General features: G+C 42.9%; 1 protein-coding gene across 1 annotated transcript in view; it reads right to left on the bottom strand.

The window, feature by feature from the left end:
* Positions 1-17,212, bottom strand: part of BAI1 (brain-specific angiogenesis inhibitor 1) — a 205,496-nt gene that overhangs the window by 11,528 nt on the left and 176,756 nt on the right. Inside the window, exons 21-26 of the mRNA XM_009333078.1 lie at positions 13,465-13,636; positions 12,186-12,281; positions 9,402-9,456; positions 4,741-5,420; positions 3,709-3,744; positions 2,244-2,348 (exon numbers count right to left, since the gene is read on the bottom strand). Of these exons, the coding sequence (XP_009331353.1) occupies positions 2,244-2,348; positions 3,709-3,744; positions 4,741-5,420; positions 9,402-9,456; positions 12,186-12,281; positions 13,465-13,636 (1,144 nt within the window). The remainder of the gene's footprint in view (positions 1-2,243; positions 2,349-3,708; positions 3,745-4,740; positions 5,421-9,401; positions 9,457-12,185; positions 12,282-13,464; positions 13,637-17,212) is intronic.

Consider the following 17,212-nt stretch of genomic DNA (forward strand, 5'->3'; position numbering starts at 1 on the left):
TGCCAGGGCTGGAGAGAGACTTGGTAGCACGACTTTGTGGTTGCTTATTTAAAAGGGAAATCAAAGATACAGCAATGCAGGCAGATGGACTAGACCCAGTAAACATCCCTTCTGCTCTATGATGCTAGGTGTGAAAGGGTTCAAGGGTATTCCAGGATCCTTATGACCTTGTTCATGCCCACAAGGCAAGGAGATTCCTTCCGGTGAAGGAATGCCTTTGGATTCATGCGTCATGGAAGGGTTTGGGACAGGTTTACAATGCTCTTCAATGTAAAAAGAAAGCCAGACTTACGCTAACATTAGTTTTATCACTTCCACCAGAAGAAATACTCCATCGTTTTATAACCTAAACATACATAAAAGAGAAAAATTTCTTTTGTTGTTACTTTAATCCCTGCTATCCGCTGTTTGCCTTCTCAGGGCAAGCTGAAGATGGGGCATGATTTCCAGTGGGGTTCTGAGCAGCAAATGGCAGAAAAAGGGGTGAAGAAAGTGATTTATTTTTCTTTGTACTGCTTTGGATGTTTTTAAACCAATACCCACTACTGACTTGCCAATAGTGATCTTCGCAAGCTCACCCTCTCGGGTTACATCCAAAGAAAAATCACAACTTGAAAAAGATTCAGTCAATATGCAAAGGCCACCTTCACAGCTTCTTTCCAGCAGTTCAAAGCTCTTTGATGTTGACACTGGCAACTTTAATTCTAGATAGATGCATCTCTCAAATGCTCAAAACATCTCAGTCTATAAAACCCTCCCGCAAACATATCACAGATTAGCTTTTACATGGTATTTAGGCATTTCTGATTTTACAGCTGTGTCATACCTAAATAATAGAAAAAAAGCAGAGAGATGAAATTCAGTGAAATGCATTGGGATTCTGGGCCAACATAGGCTTCTTTGATCTGAACCTGCCTGCTAGATTCACTATCCCTCCCATTCTGTAACACTGGACAGCCCATAATGACACCTTGCTACACACAATAAAAGTAGGATTTGCTGGGACCACATCTCCAGAGCTCAGCACAGCAATGCTGTGAGATCTGAAAGCAGACCAAAGGCTCTGCAGTGCTCTGCTTCCACAAAGAACAAAACTAAACCTCTTGTTCAATCACCCTCTGAGCTCTGGTTTTGCCTCTAAGGGAGTCCCATCAAAATAAGCCCCGCTAGGACCTCCTTGGCCATGCTGCAAGTGGCTGCATCCTGGATCTGACTTTGCTCACAAATGACCGAGAATGTTATAAATGTCTCACCTTGCCTCTCTCCTGAGTGCAGGCACAACCCAAATCTCCTTTCTTACTGCCAACCTGACCTTGCTGCTTGGAGTAGATAGATACACTTCCTTGCAGCCTTTCGGCTCTTGCCCAAGCCGGCCTAATGGGCTGAGACACAGGGGAGATGCCATCAGCCTGCTCTCCCTTATTTGTGTTATCCCTATCACTTACTACACAGGCTCCTGATATCTGTTTCTAGTACCAAATCTCTGCCCCACTGAAAGGCTGCAAGGTCATTCCCTCCGCCTGCCTCCCTCAAAGTCTCTTCTTGCCCTGGAAATTTGCTCCTGTTGAGGAAAGCCATGTATATGGTGATCAGCTGCCACAAATACCCTCATGCTGCATTTAATCAGCATGCAGTCCGCAAGAAGTGCTGCCACCATCACAGCTTAAATCCCGTTGCTGTGGCTTTCTTAAATAACTATGCCCAACACTGCTGCCTTGGCTTCCAACTCAGCCCCTGCAAGTGGGATAGAAGAGAAAGGATGGGTCTGACACGAGTGTGAGGGGGTTATGTTGCAGATGACATGTTGCAGAAAGTCCCCACATCCACCTCTCCCCTTTCCACCTAGATTTCCTCAAGGCTGTTCTGGTTTCCAGTTCCTAGCTATGAGTAGATGGGTAGGGCACTCGGAGATGACCTGAATGGGGATGCAAAGAACAGACACGGACACAGGAAACAGAGACAAACAAGACAGCGCAGACTCCATTCACCACGAAGAGACATGAGGACAGACGTTTTCCTTCTGGGCTGCTGACCACTCTGTGTTTTATCTGTCTGATAAACTAGTGGTACCTCTGTGACTCTCTGTGTCCTGTGTGGTGCACATGTGCTTATTGCAACATGCATGGACAGAAAGTCAAGGTAAGGCATTCAGTGAGGGCTCCTAAACTTTCCTGCTTCTTCCCGTGCTCCTGCTGACACTAGAGAGCTCTAGGAGATGATGGTTCTGCAAGTGTCTGACTAACCTTGCTGTCTGTTGTTGGAGACTCCTTTTCCTTCTCTGCGTGCTGGAGTTTTCTGTTCAGGTCTTGGAACATGTCTTGGTGACGTTTTCTTGTGTGCATGATTTTCTGAAGCAAACACAAGGGCCACAGGTCAGCAAACCCTATTCAGCCGTACAGAAACAACATGTCTTCCCCCCAAAGTTACATACATTATTAAAACCTGCCTCTGTCTCCCTGCAGGTGCAATCTGGCGTGCCTAAACTACCTTCAAAGTTCACTGAGGACCCAGTGTAGCACTGCCTTTATTTTCAGGACGAGATAGTGGGAGAAGGTGGAAAAGACTAATTTTTGACCTTACGGTTACCCTAAACCTGCAACTGCCAACTGTTTATACTGCAGAATTTGTGCTTGACTGGCAATGTTCTACCAGCTTCACCTAGGAAGCTTTGCTGACCTTCTTTAACTGATACCTGACCCCATGCCCACTCTGTTCTCAGCGTGCCTCCTTCGCAAAGGTGTTCAGAGCTTACCCAAACATGTAGGATTCAGGCACAAGAAGTTCCATCAGAAACTATTCCACAATTTCCTTTTCTTTGTATTTTGGCCCTTCTGTGTTTCACTTCTACCTTCTACTGCCCAGAAGGAGAGTCAGGACCAATTTCTACAGGGACTTCCCTTTGCATGTAAAAGCATGTTGAATATGGCTTTCTTGTGCTCTGTCAAGGGCTATATAATCGGAGAAGGTGGCTCAAATAGTTTGGGACTAACTTGAAGTATCAGCTTAGATGTACCCATCATGCCTCAATTTCAGACCAAGCTCACAGCCTGGAGCTCTGAAGTGATTCTAGCATTAAGGCAACTCCTTGTGGGCCCTTAAGATGATTGTTTTGGAATAAGCTAGCAGCTTTGAAGGGAAAGGGTAGCTCTACCAGGAAGGATGCCATGACTGGACTCAGGACAGCTGCCCTAGCTCTCAGTAGCCCCATGGACCCTCTGTGGAGGATTGGCTCTTTCAAAGCTTTCCACTCTGTGCCTCAGGTGTGAGGACAGACATTTCCCTATGTACAGTATAGACTTTTTCCACCTGGCATTTTAGGCCACCAACCAAATGTACGTGTGCTTCCCAAACAGAAACGTGGTGCAGTCACCTGTATCGCTCCGTCAGCTTGCTGTAAGCATTTTGCTCACAGAGGAGAAGTTACAGGCCTTGGGCGAGCCAACGTAGGATCTTGATTTACAAATGTTTACACAGAAGCTGCTCCATAAATTAAGCACAAACCAGTATAAATCACTCATTTGTTTAGCTGCACAGGGTCAGCCTTACTAGGCAGCCAGCACAACTCTTTCATCCCACCGTTTTTAAACCCTTGAAGAAGCTCTTTGGCAAAGGTAGCACTCCTGCAAAGGTGCCAGAAAGAAAACAAAGCAGCATTTCTCTTTCTTATCCTACCCATCAAAAAACACATTCAGAAAGGGATGTACTCACCTCAAAATCTAGCTCTGCATACCGGGATTTCCGCCTCTGGGTATTCAAAAGAAGAAGAGATGGGTGAAGGTTAGTAAGGGATTGATGCTGGTGAGTGGGCACAAACTGAACCACACAGTAGATAAAACAGGGAGAGTCCTTCTCCTTTTCCTTCTTCCTACACCTTTAACGTTTTTCTCTGGCTCTTCATGGTGGAAAGTGCTAGCCATTTAGAGGGATCCCTATCAAAAAAACCCTGAGCGCCAAGGAGGGCTGAGTATGGGCTGAGCATGGGAGTTTGTCCAATTCAAGCCTCTGTCCTAGTTATGAGCTTGCAGGTGGTTCACAGAATGGAAAGCAGAGAGGCTCAGCCAATTCATCTACAGGAGCTTTTGAGCATCAGTCAGCCAAGACTGAAGTTTGGACAGCAATGGCCGAGACCTGCTCTCTGACAATAGGGAAGAAAAGGGCCAGATGCTGAGAAGTGCAAAAACTAGGACAGACATCAGTGTAAGATCTATGGTCTAGGGACAACTACTAATATATGTAATGTGTTATCACAGGTCAGAAGGAGAGGGCTGCACTTATGCAAAACCTCTGACATCCCTCTGATGCTAAGAGCATTGTGGGGCATGCCTTAGGGACATTTTACACCTGCGATCATTAGGGTTTTCTCATCTGTATCATGACTAAGTCATCAAAATGGGAAACAGGCAGAGAATCGAAGGAGAAAAGGTAATACAAGCCATGTGCCTTGCATTAAAATGAACAGTCTTTGACAAGCTAACATTTTTATTGGACTTTGCATTGCCTGTAGGGCTAAAGACAGTCCATCCAGCAATGGAATATGTCTGTGGAAGTCATGAGGGATTTTAAACATTAGATTACAAAATGGTTTCACATGCCAGTGATACCTCATGATAATATAATACTGGCACTGCATGGTGGGTCGCATTTGGCCTAAGGTGCTTCTCTTGCAACACCTGGTGGGGCCAGTGTTCGGGGCAGGGCATCATTCTGGTCTGAGAACAAGACAGTAATTCACAGGCTCACCTCCAAAGAGCTCATGGAGAGGGTGGAGACGGTCTCACTCTTGGACACCACACCTGAGTTCCCTGAGTCACCTGTGTCACACAGGCTGTTGGGAATCTGTGACTCGTTGGAGATATTTTGTGGAGCCAGCTGCTGCTGCTGTTGTATCATGGGGGAACCTTGCACCTCACTGCATGTCATGGTTACAGGCTCCCGTGGAGGACTCTTGACAACAAAGCCTGGGTCAGTAGCCATACTGAGGTGGATGAGCCGTGTCTGGGGCATCTGGTCGATATTGATGCTGTATTTGCTCTCGTCTTTGGGTGGTTTGGCCCGTAAGGTAGACGTGTTGGTAGGCAGAATGACGTAGCTGGTGTCCAGTGTTTGCTCTTGTGCCCGGGAGAGTTCTGAGTCCAACTTCTTGAAGATGTCCCCATCACAGATATAGATGGACTTGGGTGGCTGGTTCTTGTCTTTCTTCAGAGTGAGAGTGTGATTGCTGAACTCATTCAGGTTGATGGCCCCCAGGTAGTGTGGTGAGCCCTGAAGATGCATCTTGGAGACATTGGCTGGAAGACTGTTAAAGTTTGATGACCCCTTCTGGTGATTGAGTTTCAGTTTCTCTTCATCCGGTAGCGATGGACGCTTCAGTGTTCCTGTGATGGTTGAGGTCCTGCAGGTGGTGATGTCTTTATTCAGCACTAGGGAGATAGACAAGTATCCTTAGCACCTCACCTAAGTTTTTGTTAACACATCAATACACCCACTACAGTCACACCATGCTAGCATGTTCCCTTGGACCTCTCAGAAAGAGGCTATGGTGGCAGAATAGTGTTTTATATTGGAGGTTTTTTTATATCCAGGATGCTGAAGGCAAAGCTAAAGCTAGGGAGGAAAAAAACGTTCTCATTTTGGAAGAATTCTTTATGCTGAGAATTTCCCAGCACAATCATGGCCAAAACTCCAAACTAGGCCATCACATATTATCACATCAATAACAGTATCTTGAAAAGCAAATACTTGTCTATATATTTAGTACATGTAGTATATGTATATATAATACATATTATTAGCCTATAAAAGAGTAGAATTTTTTAAAATAAAAGGTTGCTTTCATATAAAAAATTATTTTGATTCAGAAAATAGCTGAAATACAGCATTATCAATGATTTCAAATGTAAATTTTTTTTATTGTTTTAAACTCGCCAAACTGCTTCAGGTTGATCTTTTCCCAGGAACAGTTCCAGTGTCAATAATTTGGTATTTTAAAACACACGACATTTTGTTATAAATTTCCAACTGCTCTCCAAAAAACTTACATTCTAGTAATCATGCCAAGCCTTTGTGAGAGCTAATTATTTAGTGTTTCTCAATTTCCCTTGAGGAAAGAAATAGTGCCATGAATATTCCTTAATAGGAGAGGAAAACCTTAAACTGAGGACGAGGTGAACATGCCAATTAGGAGGTATATAAAGGACACACAGACACTCGTTCCCACACAACACTGCCCACAACAAGACATCTGCTCCTTTTCTAGGCATAAGAATCTATTGCTCAGTTGATTTCAGGCTGCAACAAAGACCTTAGGAAGATAATGACATCAGCCTTGATGTCTCCAGGGGATGGAAATCACAGACTGTGGGGCAGGGGCAAAGTGGTGCGGGACTGAAGGCTACTTACCCAGTATTTCAGCACGGGAAAGGAGAAATAAATGCATGTTCCCCTTTCATCCATCTCAGAAGGAAATAAAAAACCCCTACGTCCTTTTACCTATTTTTTTCTCAATGGAGTAGAGACAAGGATCTTTGGGGTAACTTGATGCTATTCAGCTGCTCCACCTGGGACAGAGGCAGGAGATGACACAGGCACCCCATGGGACTGAGGACACACTAATTTTTCTACCAACTCATATTGGGAGCGATGGGTGCTGGAAAAGCAAAGCTCCCCTCTAAGGCTACAGGCAAGGCAGGATGACAAGGACACCAAGTAGAATAAAAGAACTTTTTTAAAAGCTTTGAAAGCTAAACACACTGCAGCCGCGGTCATCTTGACATTGCTAGAGGGCACACTAGGGTAAATCAGAGCATTACAGCGTATTCATAGCATACGCTGCGGGAAGATGTTACTGAAGTCAAACCCTTTGCTTGGGAGCGTCAGTAAGGTTTACTGATTCAGGCTCTTCTCCATGCTCATGTCAGCTGCAGAAAGTAGGTTTGGAGAGATTTGCACTTGGCAATCTCCAAGCATGGAGTGGAGCGAGCTTTCAACATCGAGCCATGGACCCAATCCTACCAGTGAATCTAAGTGAGGAGGTTATGAGCGGTATCAGGCATATCTCCAATCTGTCATAACACGAGAGCTCGTGCCTCCAGGAGAAATGATGGCCAGAAAGCAATGGACAGATTTCTATTTTTTATTATTCGGTAAGCAGAATGCATAGGATGATGCACTATATTGAAAGGTGTCTGAAATGGGGACTATTATTAACTACTTATCTTGGTGCAGACTAACACCACTTTATCAGAGGAGGATTATCTCAGATATCAACAAACAAATTGTATAGCTGTATGCTAGCAAAGAAGGGAAGCCTAGGCTGTTAGCAAGCTTCTGATCCAGGGTCTTCTGCCCTGAAGTCATGTGAAACCAATCAGCTCCTTCCTTTCTTCTGGGAAGCTCAATGTGGGAGAAAGAAACATGGTAGCAGATCCAGAAAGGCTCCTTTATTGCAGGAGTACAGGGTCTGCCTTGGTTTCCAGCACAAGATGGACTGCTGGCTGTGTAGCTGGTTGTGTGTGCCAACACCCAGCCTGGATGCATGTTCGTTGAGCATGCGGTCAAGTCAGAACTGGTCTCACATGCACGTTTAACGCATGTGATTTTTTGGAACTGAGGTCTTTGGTGTCAAAAAGGAAGGAGGGAGACAAATGAGAAGAGGGAGACAGCTAGAAATTAGATTAGCGAGTGTGAGACACAGAAACAGAAAGAAAAAAATGGACAGACTCTGAAAAAAGATAAATGGACAGAAAGAGACCATGAAATAAGACATCACAGAGATAAGTGAGATAAATATACTGTGACTGTGACAAGCATAGGGAGAGGGAGTGAGGCAGAGAGAAGGACAGGAGAAGATAAATAAGATATAGATAGATATTAGATAGATAAATGATAGTGACAATGATAGACAATACACAGAAACACAGTGACAGAGATAAATGTTGACAGAGATAGAAATACATAAATAACAGGTACAGCAAGACAGACAACTAAGGACAGAGATAAATAAGTGATTGCAAGATAGAAAGAAAGAGATGAATTATAGATAAATACATTAGAAGCAGATAAATAAATTATAGATTAGATAAAGAAAAAGATAAATGAAAGGGAGCGGTAGATGTGCATAGAAAGAGAGAGCAGAGGAGAAAAAGAAAGAAAGAGAAAGAAAGAAAGAAGGAAGGAAGGAAGGAAGGAAGGAAGGAAGGGAGGGAGGGAGGGAGGGAGGGAGGGAGGGAGGGAGGGAGGGAGGGAGGGAGGGAGGGAGGGAGGGAGGGAGGGAGGGAGGGAGGGAGGGAGGGAGGGAGGGAGGGAGGGAGGGAGGGAGGGAGGGAGGGAGGGAGGGAGGGAGGGAGGGAGGGAGGGAGGGAGGGAGGGAGGGAGGGAGGGAGGGAGGGAGGGAGGGAGGGAGGGAGGGAGGGAGGGAGGGAGGGAGGGAGGGAGGGAGGGAGGGAGGGAGGGAGGGAGGGAGGAAAAAAAAAAAAAAAACAGAGAGAGTCAGAAGCTTTCCCATGACGGTAACTGAACACACAGTATGTACTGTCCTTGGCTAGGGGAGATCCTGGTTTGGAAGATGTGAATTATATGCAAGTGCCAAGCAAGCTGGTATTTCCCTTGCTTGGGAGAGGGGAGAAGTCTGGGACGGCAAATAAAAGCCTAAATATCTACAAAGGCTAAGAAAAAAAACCCCAGCCAAATGGTCAGGCATGCCAGGATAAGGAGAGGATGAAACCTGCAGAGACGAACAGGTAGCAAAGGAGAATCCAGACAGCACAGACACCCCCAGGGGAATGAGAGAAAAGGGAGTTACTGGGGAAAGGGACTGTCAGCTCATGCAGATCTTCAGGATCATAATGAATGTGTGTGATTGAACACACAGCAGAAAGGTGCAGGCAAAGGAGGAGAGATCTGACCCACCTCCACATGTACAGGCAGCTTACAACTGCACTAGAAGTGTGCACGGAGCCAGGTGGAGTGGTGGGAAGGCTCTCCGGATTCCAGACCTTCTCAAAGACACCTCTCCTGAGCACAGAGCTGTCTGAGGTTGGTGTGACCGGTGTGACCCCCTTGGGCAGGGGTTGCTAAAGCAAAGAAGGATCACAGTAGGAAGAGATGGATCCAATCTCTTATTCCTTGATACTCTTCTCTGCCACTGTATTACATGGGCCATAGGTAAGAAATAATACCTCAGAGGCAAGGTTTAATCTTAGCTAAAAGTCCAGAGAGCTGTTGGGAAATAGGATAAGCAAAGCACAGGGGGAATTAGGGGAGTTGCTTTCTTTTGGTCAGGGTTGAGAGTAAGGGCAGCCCACGCAAGTACATGCAAGCCACTAAGACACACACAAATAAAACAGAAAGGAAAAAAAATGGCCTAGTTCAATCCCCAAACCAGGTCACTTGTTGATTCTCACCTGTGATGTGCTCACCTGATCTACAAGCCATATCCACGTCCTTCTCAAAATCGGTCTGAAAGACAGAGAACACAGAGGACGTGGTCAAAAGGAGGTGGTGGGGGAAAGAAAGCCATTTGGAAAATGCAAAAAATACTTTAATTAGTGAGCCAGATACAACCACTGCCAGAAGAGTGGAGAAGAGACGTTTTGCTTGAGCTTTGAAACATGGCAGACAGACCACTTTTTTCCAGCTGTGGCTCTTGAAACTCAGGTAGTGGTAAAGCTGTAACATTGCTTTTAAGCTGGATTCATCTGCTTATCCATACGCTACTTCCACTAATTATAATATCTCCCTGAAACACATTTATGCACATTCCTAAAAAACAGGGGACAGGTTCCTGGCCTGATCTGCCTTGGATATATCTCCCCACACTTGGTCTAAGCGGATTCCTCTCCGCTCATTAAGAAGATCTGGGGATGCTGCTGAGAACGGTCCATACCAACTGGGCTTTCTTGTGATATATCACCGAGTCACATGAAATGGAAACAAGTCTCTGCTTCTGAAACTCCTAGTGTATAGAATCAATGGTCCCTGCAGGTGCAAAGGCTGAATAACTTTTTCAAGTGGTCTGTACAGCCAAATGAAACTCCTTTCTTCTCCCAGTATGAGTTAATCCTTTTTCTAAAGCTTTTAGCAGAAAACGTTTCAAAGAACAGGATACACTGAGTCACAGCAGGCCATGAGTTTTCATGGAGTAATGGAAAGGCCACAAACTAGCAAAAGGTAGAAGAGTTCACTGATCATTTCCAGTATCATTTCAGAAAGAAGACACTTAATATAATTGTATTAATGTGATTAAACGCATTCCAGTTTAATGCTAAGAAGAGTATGAAAAAAAATCCCCATCCCCCAGGATAAACATTTTAATATTAGCAGGTTGAGATCCAAGAGTTTTTGAAGAGCTGGTTGAGGAATTATCTCAACCTTCTTGATGCTAATTTCTTTGTAAATTATTTGGGATATCAAATAAATCTGAAAAGAATAGAAGAGAAATAAGACTGAGCTAACGTTTAAACGGGCAAGTGGGTTGACACAGAAAAATATAATCTCATTTTCACTACAGGAGTTCCAGAAAAATGTAACCAAACAGTCTGTACTAGTTCTACTGATAAATAAATGATAGGTTTATATTTAATACCAGTCAACAAGATTTTGTGGAAAACAATTCTACTCAGCTAAGCTTCTTTTCACTCATTGGGCAGATTTGGAGATTACTGGAAAAGGTAATGGCGAAAATGCCATCCTGCAAAGCCTTAGAATTCTTTGGCTATAGTACAACTCAGTCACTATGAAATAACATTGTACCCCTCTAAAAATATCAGTGAGGAGTCATCATTCACGTCTGGATTCCGGAGCTTTTTGTGCTTGAATGTGAAGAAACTGATTGTAAGCTCTCTACTTCTCAACACATCCATCAATAGCACAGAAGTAAATGTAATCTCGTTGCTAAAAACTTGTAGCTGACACAGAATTTTGCAAGGTGGTTGATAACGAATGAAAGCAGGGAGTTATAGAGAGTTATACAAAGTGACAAAAATCTGAAACTTCAGAATATAGTGCTTGGGATGGTGACAATAGAATAATAAATACAGCATCCACATTTTTAAAGGACGGTGAGAGTCTGAAGGGCATGTGGAAAAGGGTTATATAAATAATTTGAAGGGAAATGTCTTAGAGAAGAAGAATAAAAAAGCTCGGTGTGTTAACTTACTGAAAGGAGGATTGAGACTGGATATTATTATAGTGTCTATTACTGAAGGAGCAAAAGTACTAGGCATGCAAGGGGCTTTCTAATTACACATAAATAGGCATAGCAAGAACCTAAGTCTGAAAATGGGAAGGCTACGCATTTAAATTATAAATGAGGCACCTGTTTTTAACAAACACCTATGAGGTGTGGTAGAATTACATATCCCTTGATGTCTTGGCTTAAAGATTGTGCTGTTTGAAATGTGATCTTGTACCCAAGCACAAGCTACTTAGCTTAGCATAGGAGGGACTGGAAAAAAATACCACTGGGTTATGATATAGGTCTAATATTAACTAGACATTTTTGGAACTTGTTCAAGTCTTGTGATTGTCCTGATGTCCTTACCCCAACCTCAGAAATCAAATGCCTCTTATATCATCTACATCATCATAACACTGAAGCAGATGCAAGACGATTACCCAAAGCTTATTCTTCTACAGCCTTATCTAGACTGTTTGTAACAGACTGACTTACACAACAGGACCAAGGTTTACAGTGCTTAAACTATATTCCCAGTGAAGCAAGGTAAACAAGTGTGCTTTTGAGAGAAACAAATCCCTTTGAGACAACATCTTCATAATAATGACCCAACACACTGTGATTAAAACAGTACTAAACTACTGCCTCCTAGCTCCAGCTACAACAAGGCAGCGTGATGGAGATGAAAAGGTCTGGAAGACCTGGGAGGTATATTTTGGCTTTGTATTTTCTGCGAAAGAAAGGATCTCACCAAGATGTCTGCAAAACCTGGTGTGTAAGTTTGAGCTCCTTAATATTACAATGAAAAGAAACCGGATTTGTGTGAAAGAGCCTATGCTAAGTGTTACTTATAGTATACTTTAGTATACTAAACCTGTTCAAGCACAGGTTTAAAGGAAAAAAAGAATGATGATTGCAAAATCTATGATGGACAGAGCCCTTTGTTTATCAGTTACGAGTTAAAAATGCCCATAGGTCCCTTAATAATAGACTAGGTGGTAGTTTTCCCTACCATTAGCTGAGCATGTCCATTCTGAAATGACCCCCCTGAGTCTCCATTGCCCTCTTCCTGACGATCTACTACTCGGCACTTCACAGCATCCTGGACCTGCAGGAACAAATGGATTTGCAAAAGTCAGAGTCAGACAGGAATACCAAACCTTATTAAATTCTGCTGAAGAGAAAAAAAAAAAGTCATCCTTGGTAGATTGAAAGAACATGGATCCTAGTTTCGTAGCATGCAGGTATTCATTTCAAATGGTTTATATGTTACATATCTCACATACTAACAGAGCAACTCAAAGGTTTTACAGGTATCCTGGGGTCACTGTGCTGGTCACTTCTGGTTGCTTGATTTATATAGTCATGAATAAAATGTCTTCTGTTTTGCAGATTGCAATATGTTTACAATGGATGCTATTGCATAAATCATTATATTGGGGACTACAATGTCTGATTATGATCCTGTATCGGCTGTAATATATATCTGATCCAAAACTCATTGAAATCAGTGGAAAAAAATGCCAGTGACTGCAATGGGAGTTAAATGCAGGCCTATATTCATAATGCAATTACTTGAAGGAATCTCAGCCAAGCCAGTGGTGTAATTCCATTGATTTCATTGGCCTGACATAAGAGATTAATCTGTTTTACTTAATTTAAAGGAGCTGTAAGAAGATAAAATGAATATTGAAAAAAAAACTTTTCCTGTCTCTGTTATTAATAGTCTATCCACTCAGTAGGATGAAAAGAATAAAAGAAACATAAAAGATTCGTCCTTTTCTTCCCTGATATAATTTACCATTTTAAATCTCCACAGGGAGGCTGGGGAGATTTTACTCAATTTCCTTGCTTGATTATTGCTAGCTTTACTTTCTAGCTCAAATATCTAGGCGCTAATGCCAACATACAATCATTCTGTAAATCTTGGTGCAAATTGCCCCTCTTGAAATCAAACAAACAAATTGTTTTTCTTAATATTCCATTTTTGGAAGTGGGGTGTAAACATTCTGGAAGTATTAATTTTGGTGTTAAACAAGCAAAACCTGACATGTTAGCTGATCTAAGACTGTCCCCCAAATTCCACTCTGCAGTACACCCAGCATGACAACCATTGATTCATCCCTCCCTCCCTCTGACTGATACTGTCATGGTCATTTTTGTGGTCACTGTCTACACAAAGGCAAAAGTTCACAGGATTAGAGAAGCTACCAGGCTGACCGGACGTTTTTCAGATGTTTTGTATGGGAAGCATGTTGGTTATATAAAAGAGAACGACTCATTTGTCTCACCTCCCGCCTTAGGATGCAATGGACCATGACGATGACAAAGCCCTCCAACGAGTCAAAGACAGCAAAAAGGATCTGGAAGAGTGCTGACCGCCGATCTGTGATTGCCAGAACTGCAGACATCCAGGTGAGAGCCAGGAGAGGTAGGACCACGCAGGAGCTCCAAAGGGATGCCCTGTCAAGGGAGAGGAAAAGAGAATTCAGCTCCACCTCAGCCTCACCCACTTCCACATGGGATGCTAATTCAGCCTCCTGATCCCATGGGGCTTCAGAAGACTTCTTCAGCAAACGTATACTTGTGCTAGACATCTTCTGAGCCCCTGTCACAGGGAAGCAGGAAGATGCTTTGCACACTCACGCTACCGAAACAGGTGACACACGTTTCTACGGGAGGGACTACTTTTCAATGGTGCAATCATGCATAAAACTTGAGGTGGGGAGGAAGGATGCAGATACCTCACTCCCCCTTTCACGTCCTTCCCACTCCATGTCACTAGTCCACACAACAATGGCATTTCCCAGGGAGGGGAGACAAAATACAATCATTGTAGGTTGCCAAAGGGAAGGGGAACAGTTGCAGCAGAGACTGGTTTGTCATGATGGCTGTTGGTACTTGGGTTACAGACACTTGGACTTCCACAGCACATGGAAGACACCAACACTGGGGACATGTGTCATGGTTTCAAGTGACTAAAATGGACAAGCATAGAGCTGATGTGGAGACTGATATTTTGCTGTTGCTCCCTTACTCTACAGCTGATGGTCCCTTCAACACTACGTCAATGAACATCAGGAGAACTGATACCTGACCCAATTTTTCTGTGAACAGAAAATTTTCTGCTTACTTGTGTGATCTCCCCAGCTGAATGCTTTAAAAAAAAAAATTACAGTTGTTTCTGTATTTAGCAATTACTGTAAATAAGTTTATTCTTGAGTGGACATTCTGGGTTAAAATAACTTAAGATTCAAGCCACTTCTTAATGCACAAGACAGAAAACTGGACAAAACAGTTTTCTGTAATGCAAGTACTGCCCCATGAAACTCGACTTTATCTATGAATGATGGCTCTAGAAATGGGAAAGCAGCTCTGTTCCCATGGACTATTTAATCATTCAGCTCTCTGACCAAAAAGGGTCCCAAGCAATTTTAACAGCTTACTAGGGAGATTTTAAGCTGTCAGTCATCCTATATATTTGGCAGCACTGGTGCACCAAGAGTACCAGGAGAATTTCTCTGTGGGCTTTTATCTAACAAATAAGAGTAGACCTATGCACAGGCTGAATAACAAGTTGAGCTTCAAGATTTTTCTCCGTAGAAAACCTCAACCTGTATACTAACAAACAAATACAGGCAACACAATAAATTACAGGACAGATATCATGACACACGTTTTACAGTACTTACATGGGACTTGCTTACCATTTTCTGATATATGATCAAGTTTTTAATAATGTTTACTTGCTGGTTATCCAGGTACCGCTCTCACAGACCTCAGTGAGAGTTTTACCTGAACAAAGCTGGAGCTTGGACACAGGTATGGACATCAGGATGTAACGCCCTGGCTTCAGTTAAGAGTTTTTCAAAGACTGTTACACCAGTTCTGCTGTAATGACCACATACTGAAGTGACAGGTTATTTCTATAGTCATAATGATACTCTGATTGCAAATATTTCTACAACCTGTCCAGGCTCAGATGTGTTCCTTAGTGGTATTATTAAGCAATTGAATTTACCTAAGGGAGCAGATAAATGGAATATACTTTTTTTTCAATTAAAACAAGCATTATGAGACTTCCATGTAAGGTAAGGGCCATGACATAATCTGATACCTTGTAATTTTATACAGGATGACAAACTGAACGTTCTTTGTTGTCCAATATGAACCATAATTTCAAAGTATTATTTAAAAAAAAAAAAAAGCAGCAGCCAGACAGCCCACAGCCAAACAACTCCTAAGCAGAAGTTTTTATTCCATTTCTCCCTCAGCCCTCTGAAATCTGCCTCATTACACTGAAATCTCTCTTTGCTATCATTTGCAGAGATGCATTAATAAAACTGGCTAAGCAGTAAGTGCAGCAAAAAAATCAGAGAGGCAAAAAAGCCAAATGGAAAGATAAGGCTTGCTCCATAACATGCCACTCTAGATGTGTCTTCCATGCAAGTATCAGCAAACGCAACATGCCTGATGCATGGCTTGGTAGATGAAGTCATTCCAGTAGCAATTTGCAATTGTGATTGCTGGAAACCAGCAAAGTCAATAGAGGCTGCTAGAAAAGGTCTGTACCAGACAACTCGGCTTCCTGGAATTATCTGGTCTCCCAGCATACTCTTAATACACACATATGTGCACGTTACTACCACCAACATGCAAACAAGAAACCTGGCAACCACATCTGAGAATGGATCTGACCCGTAAGTACGGGTCTGAACCAGCCATCTAAATTTGGATGGGTTTTCCATTCTTGAAAAGAAATGCAACATCAGATTGACAATGATTTGGATCCGGACCCAAGATTTAGATGTGGATTTGGGGTTGTAAGGGATGCTGCTGAGGAGGTAAATTATGTTCCTCTTAAGCAAATGGTTAGATTTCAATCCACTGGCTTCAAAACGTGTTTAAAAAAAATATGGAGGCACCCTGCTTTAACGAGGCACTGCTTGAGTCTATTTGCTATCCAGAGCACAGATGCAATGACCCATAACTACAGTGGGCTCCCTTCAGAGCTCCTGCCGTCTTCACGCTGGATTCAGTCAGTCCTTCCCAGCCCCTTGCTCTGTGTGTCTCCATATGGGCAAACTATTCAACTTTCTTCTGAGTCGAGACATCCCGATGGACTTCACTATTGCTCCCAATATAAGCAACCTTAAATCACCACTTAAATCTCTGCACTTCCAACCCGATGATGAAAACATCATCTGCCCTTCCAACTCAGATGATGAAAACAGTATTACATCCCATATTCAGCTGGAGTAAATCAGGATTTTCCCAACAGTGTTGTGCTGACTTACACCTGCTAAAACTATGGCCTTTCTGCTCTCTTTGTGATTCACCTTGCAGACGCCTTCTCAACAATATTCATCCCTTACAAACGTTATGGAAATGTTGCTTGACACTTAATGCATAATCTTTATTCTCAGGCAGCAGATGGCAACAGGTCATAGGAATGTAACTTAACTCTAATTTCACTTTCAGAGCTCTGCTTAGCTTTTGAAATATTAAATTCAAAAAAGTTCCATTTTAAAACAAAAATCCTATCAAGACTGAAATTTCAGAAGAAAGCTCAGGGGAAGATAAGCGGGCTTCCTGTGACATTGCCCTTAATTCTACTTGCTGTGAGCTTAATTCATAGCAGAACTCATACTTCTGCCACCTTTCCATCTGTCCCTTTTTTAGGAGGTACTGTGCATCCTTAAAAGGTTCCAGAATAACTTATAGGACCTAAGAAACTTCATGTTATGGTGCCACATGATGTGAAATGAAATGATGATTTGTTATATAATGACAGTGTGACTACCTAATGACTCTTCATTATGGATTATCTATGATCAATGAATCCAGGATCTTTATTGCTTGAGACAAAGGAATTAGCTGGCAGATCCTCTTATTTGTCCCATACATGACAGCACTCATGATGAGTGACAGCAATATCAAGGGAAGATCATTACACTGCGCTGTGGAAGCATGATGCTGGTTTATTGTGTGATGACCATGACATGACGACGTTACTCAGCAGTACAGCTGTAGTGTCAC

This window comes from Pygoscelis adeliae, unplaced genomic scaffold (genome assembly GCF_000699105.1).
Source record: "Pygoscelis adeliae isolate BGI_AS28 unplaced genomic scaffold, ASM69910v1 Scaffold38, whole genome shotgun sequence".
Lineage (NCBI taxonomy): Eukaryota > Metazoa > Chordata > Aves > Sphenisciformes > Spheniscidae > Pygoscelis > Pygoscelis adeliae.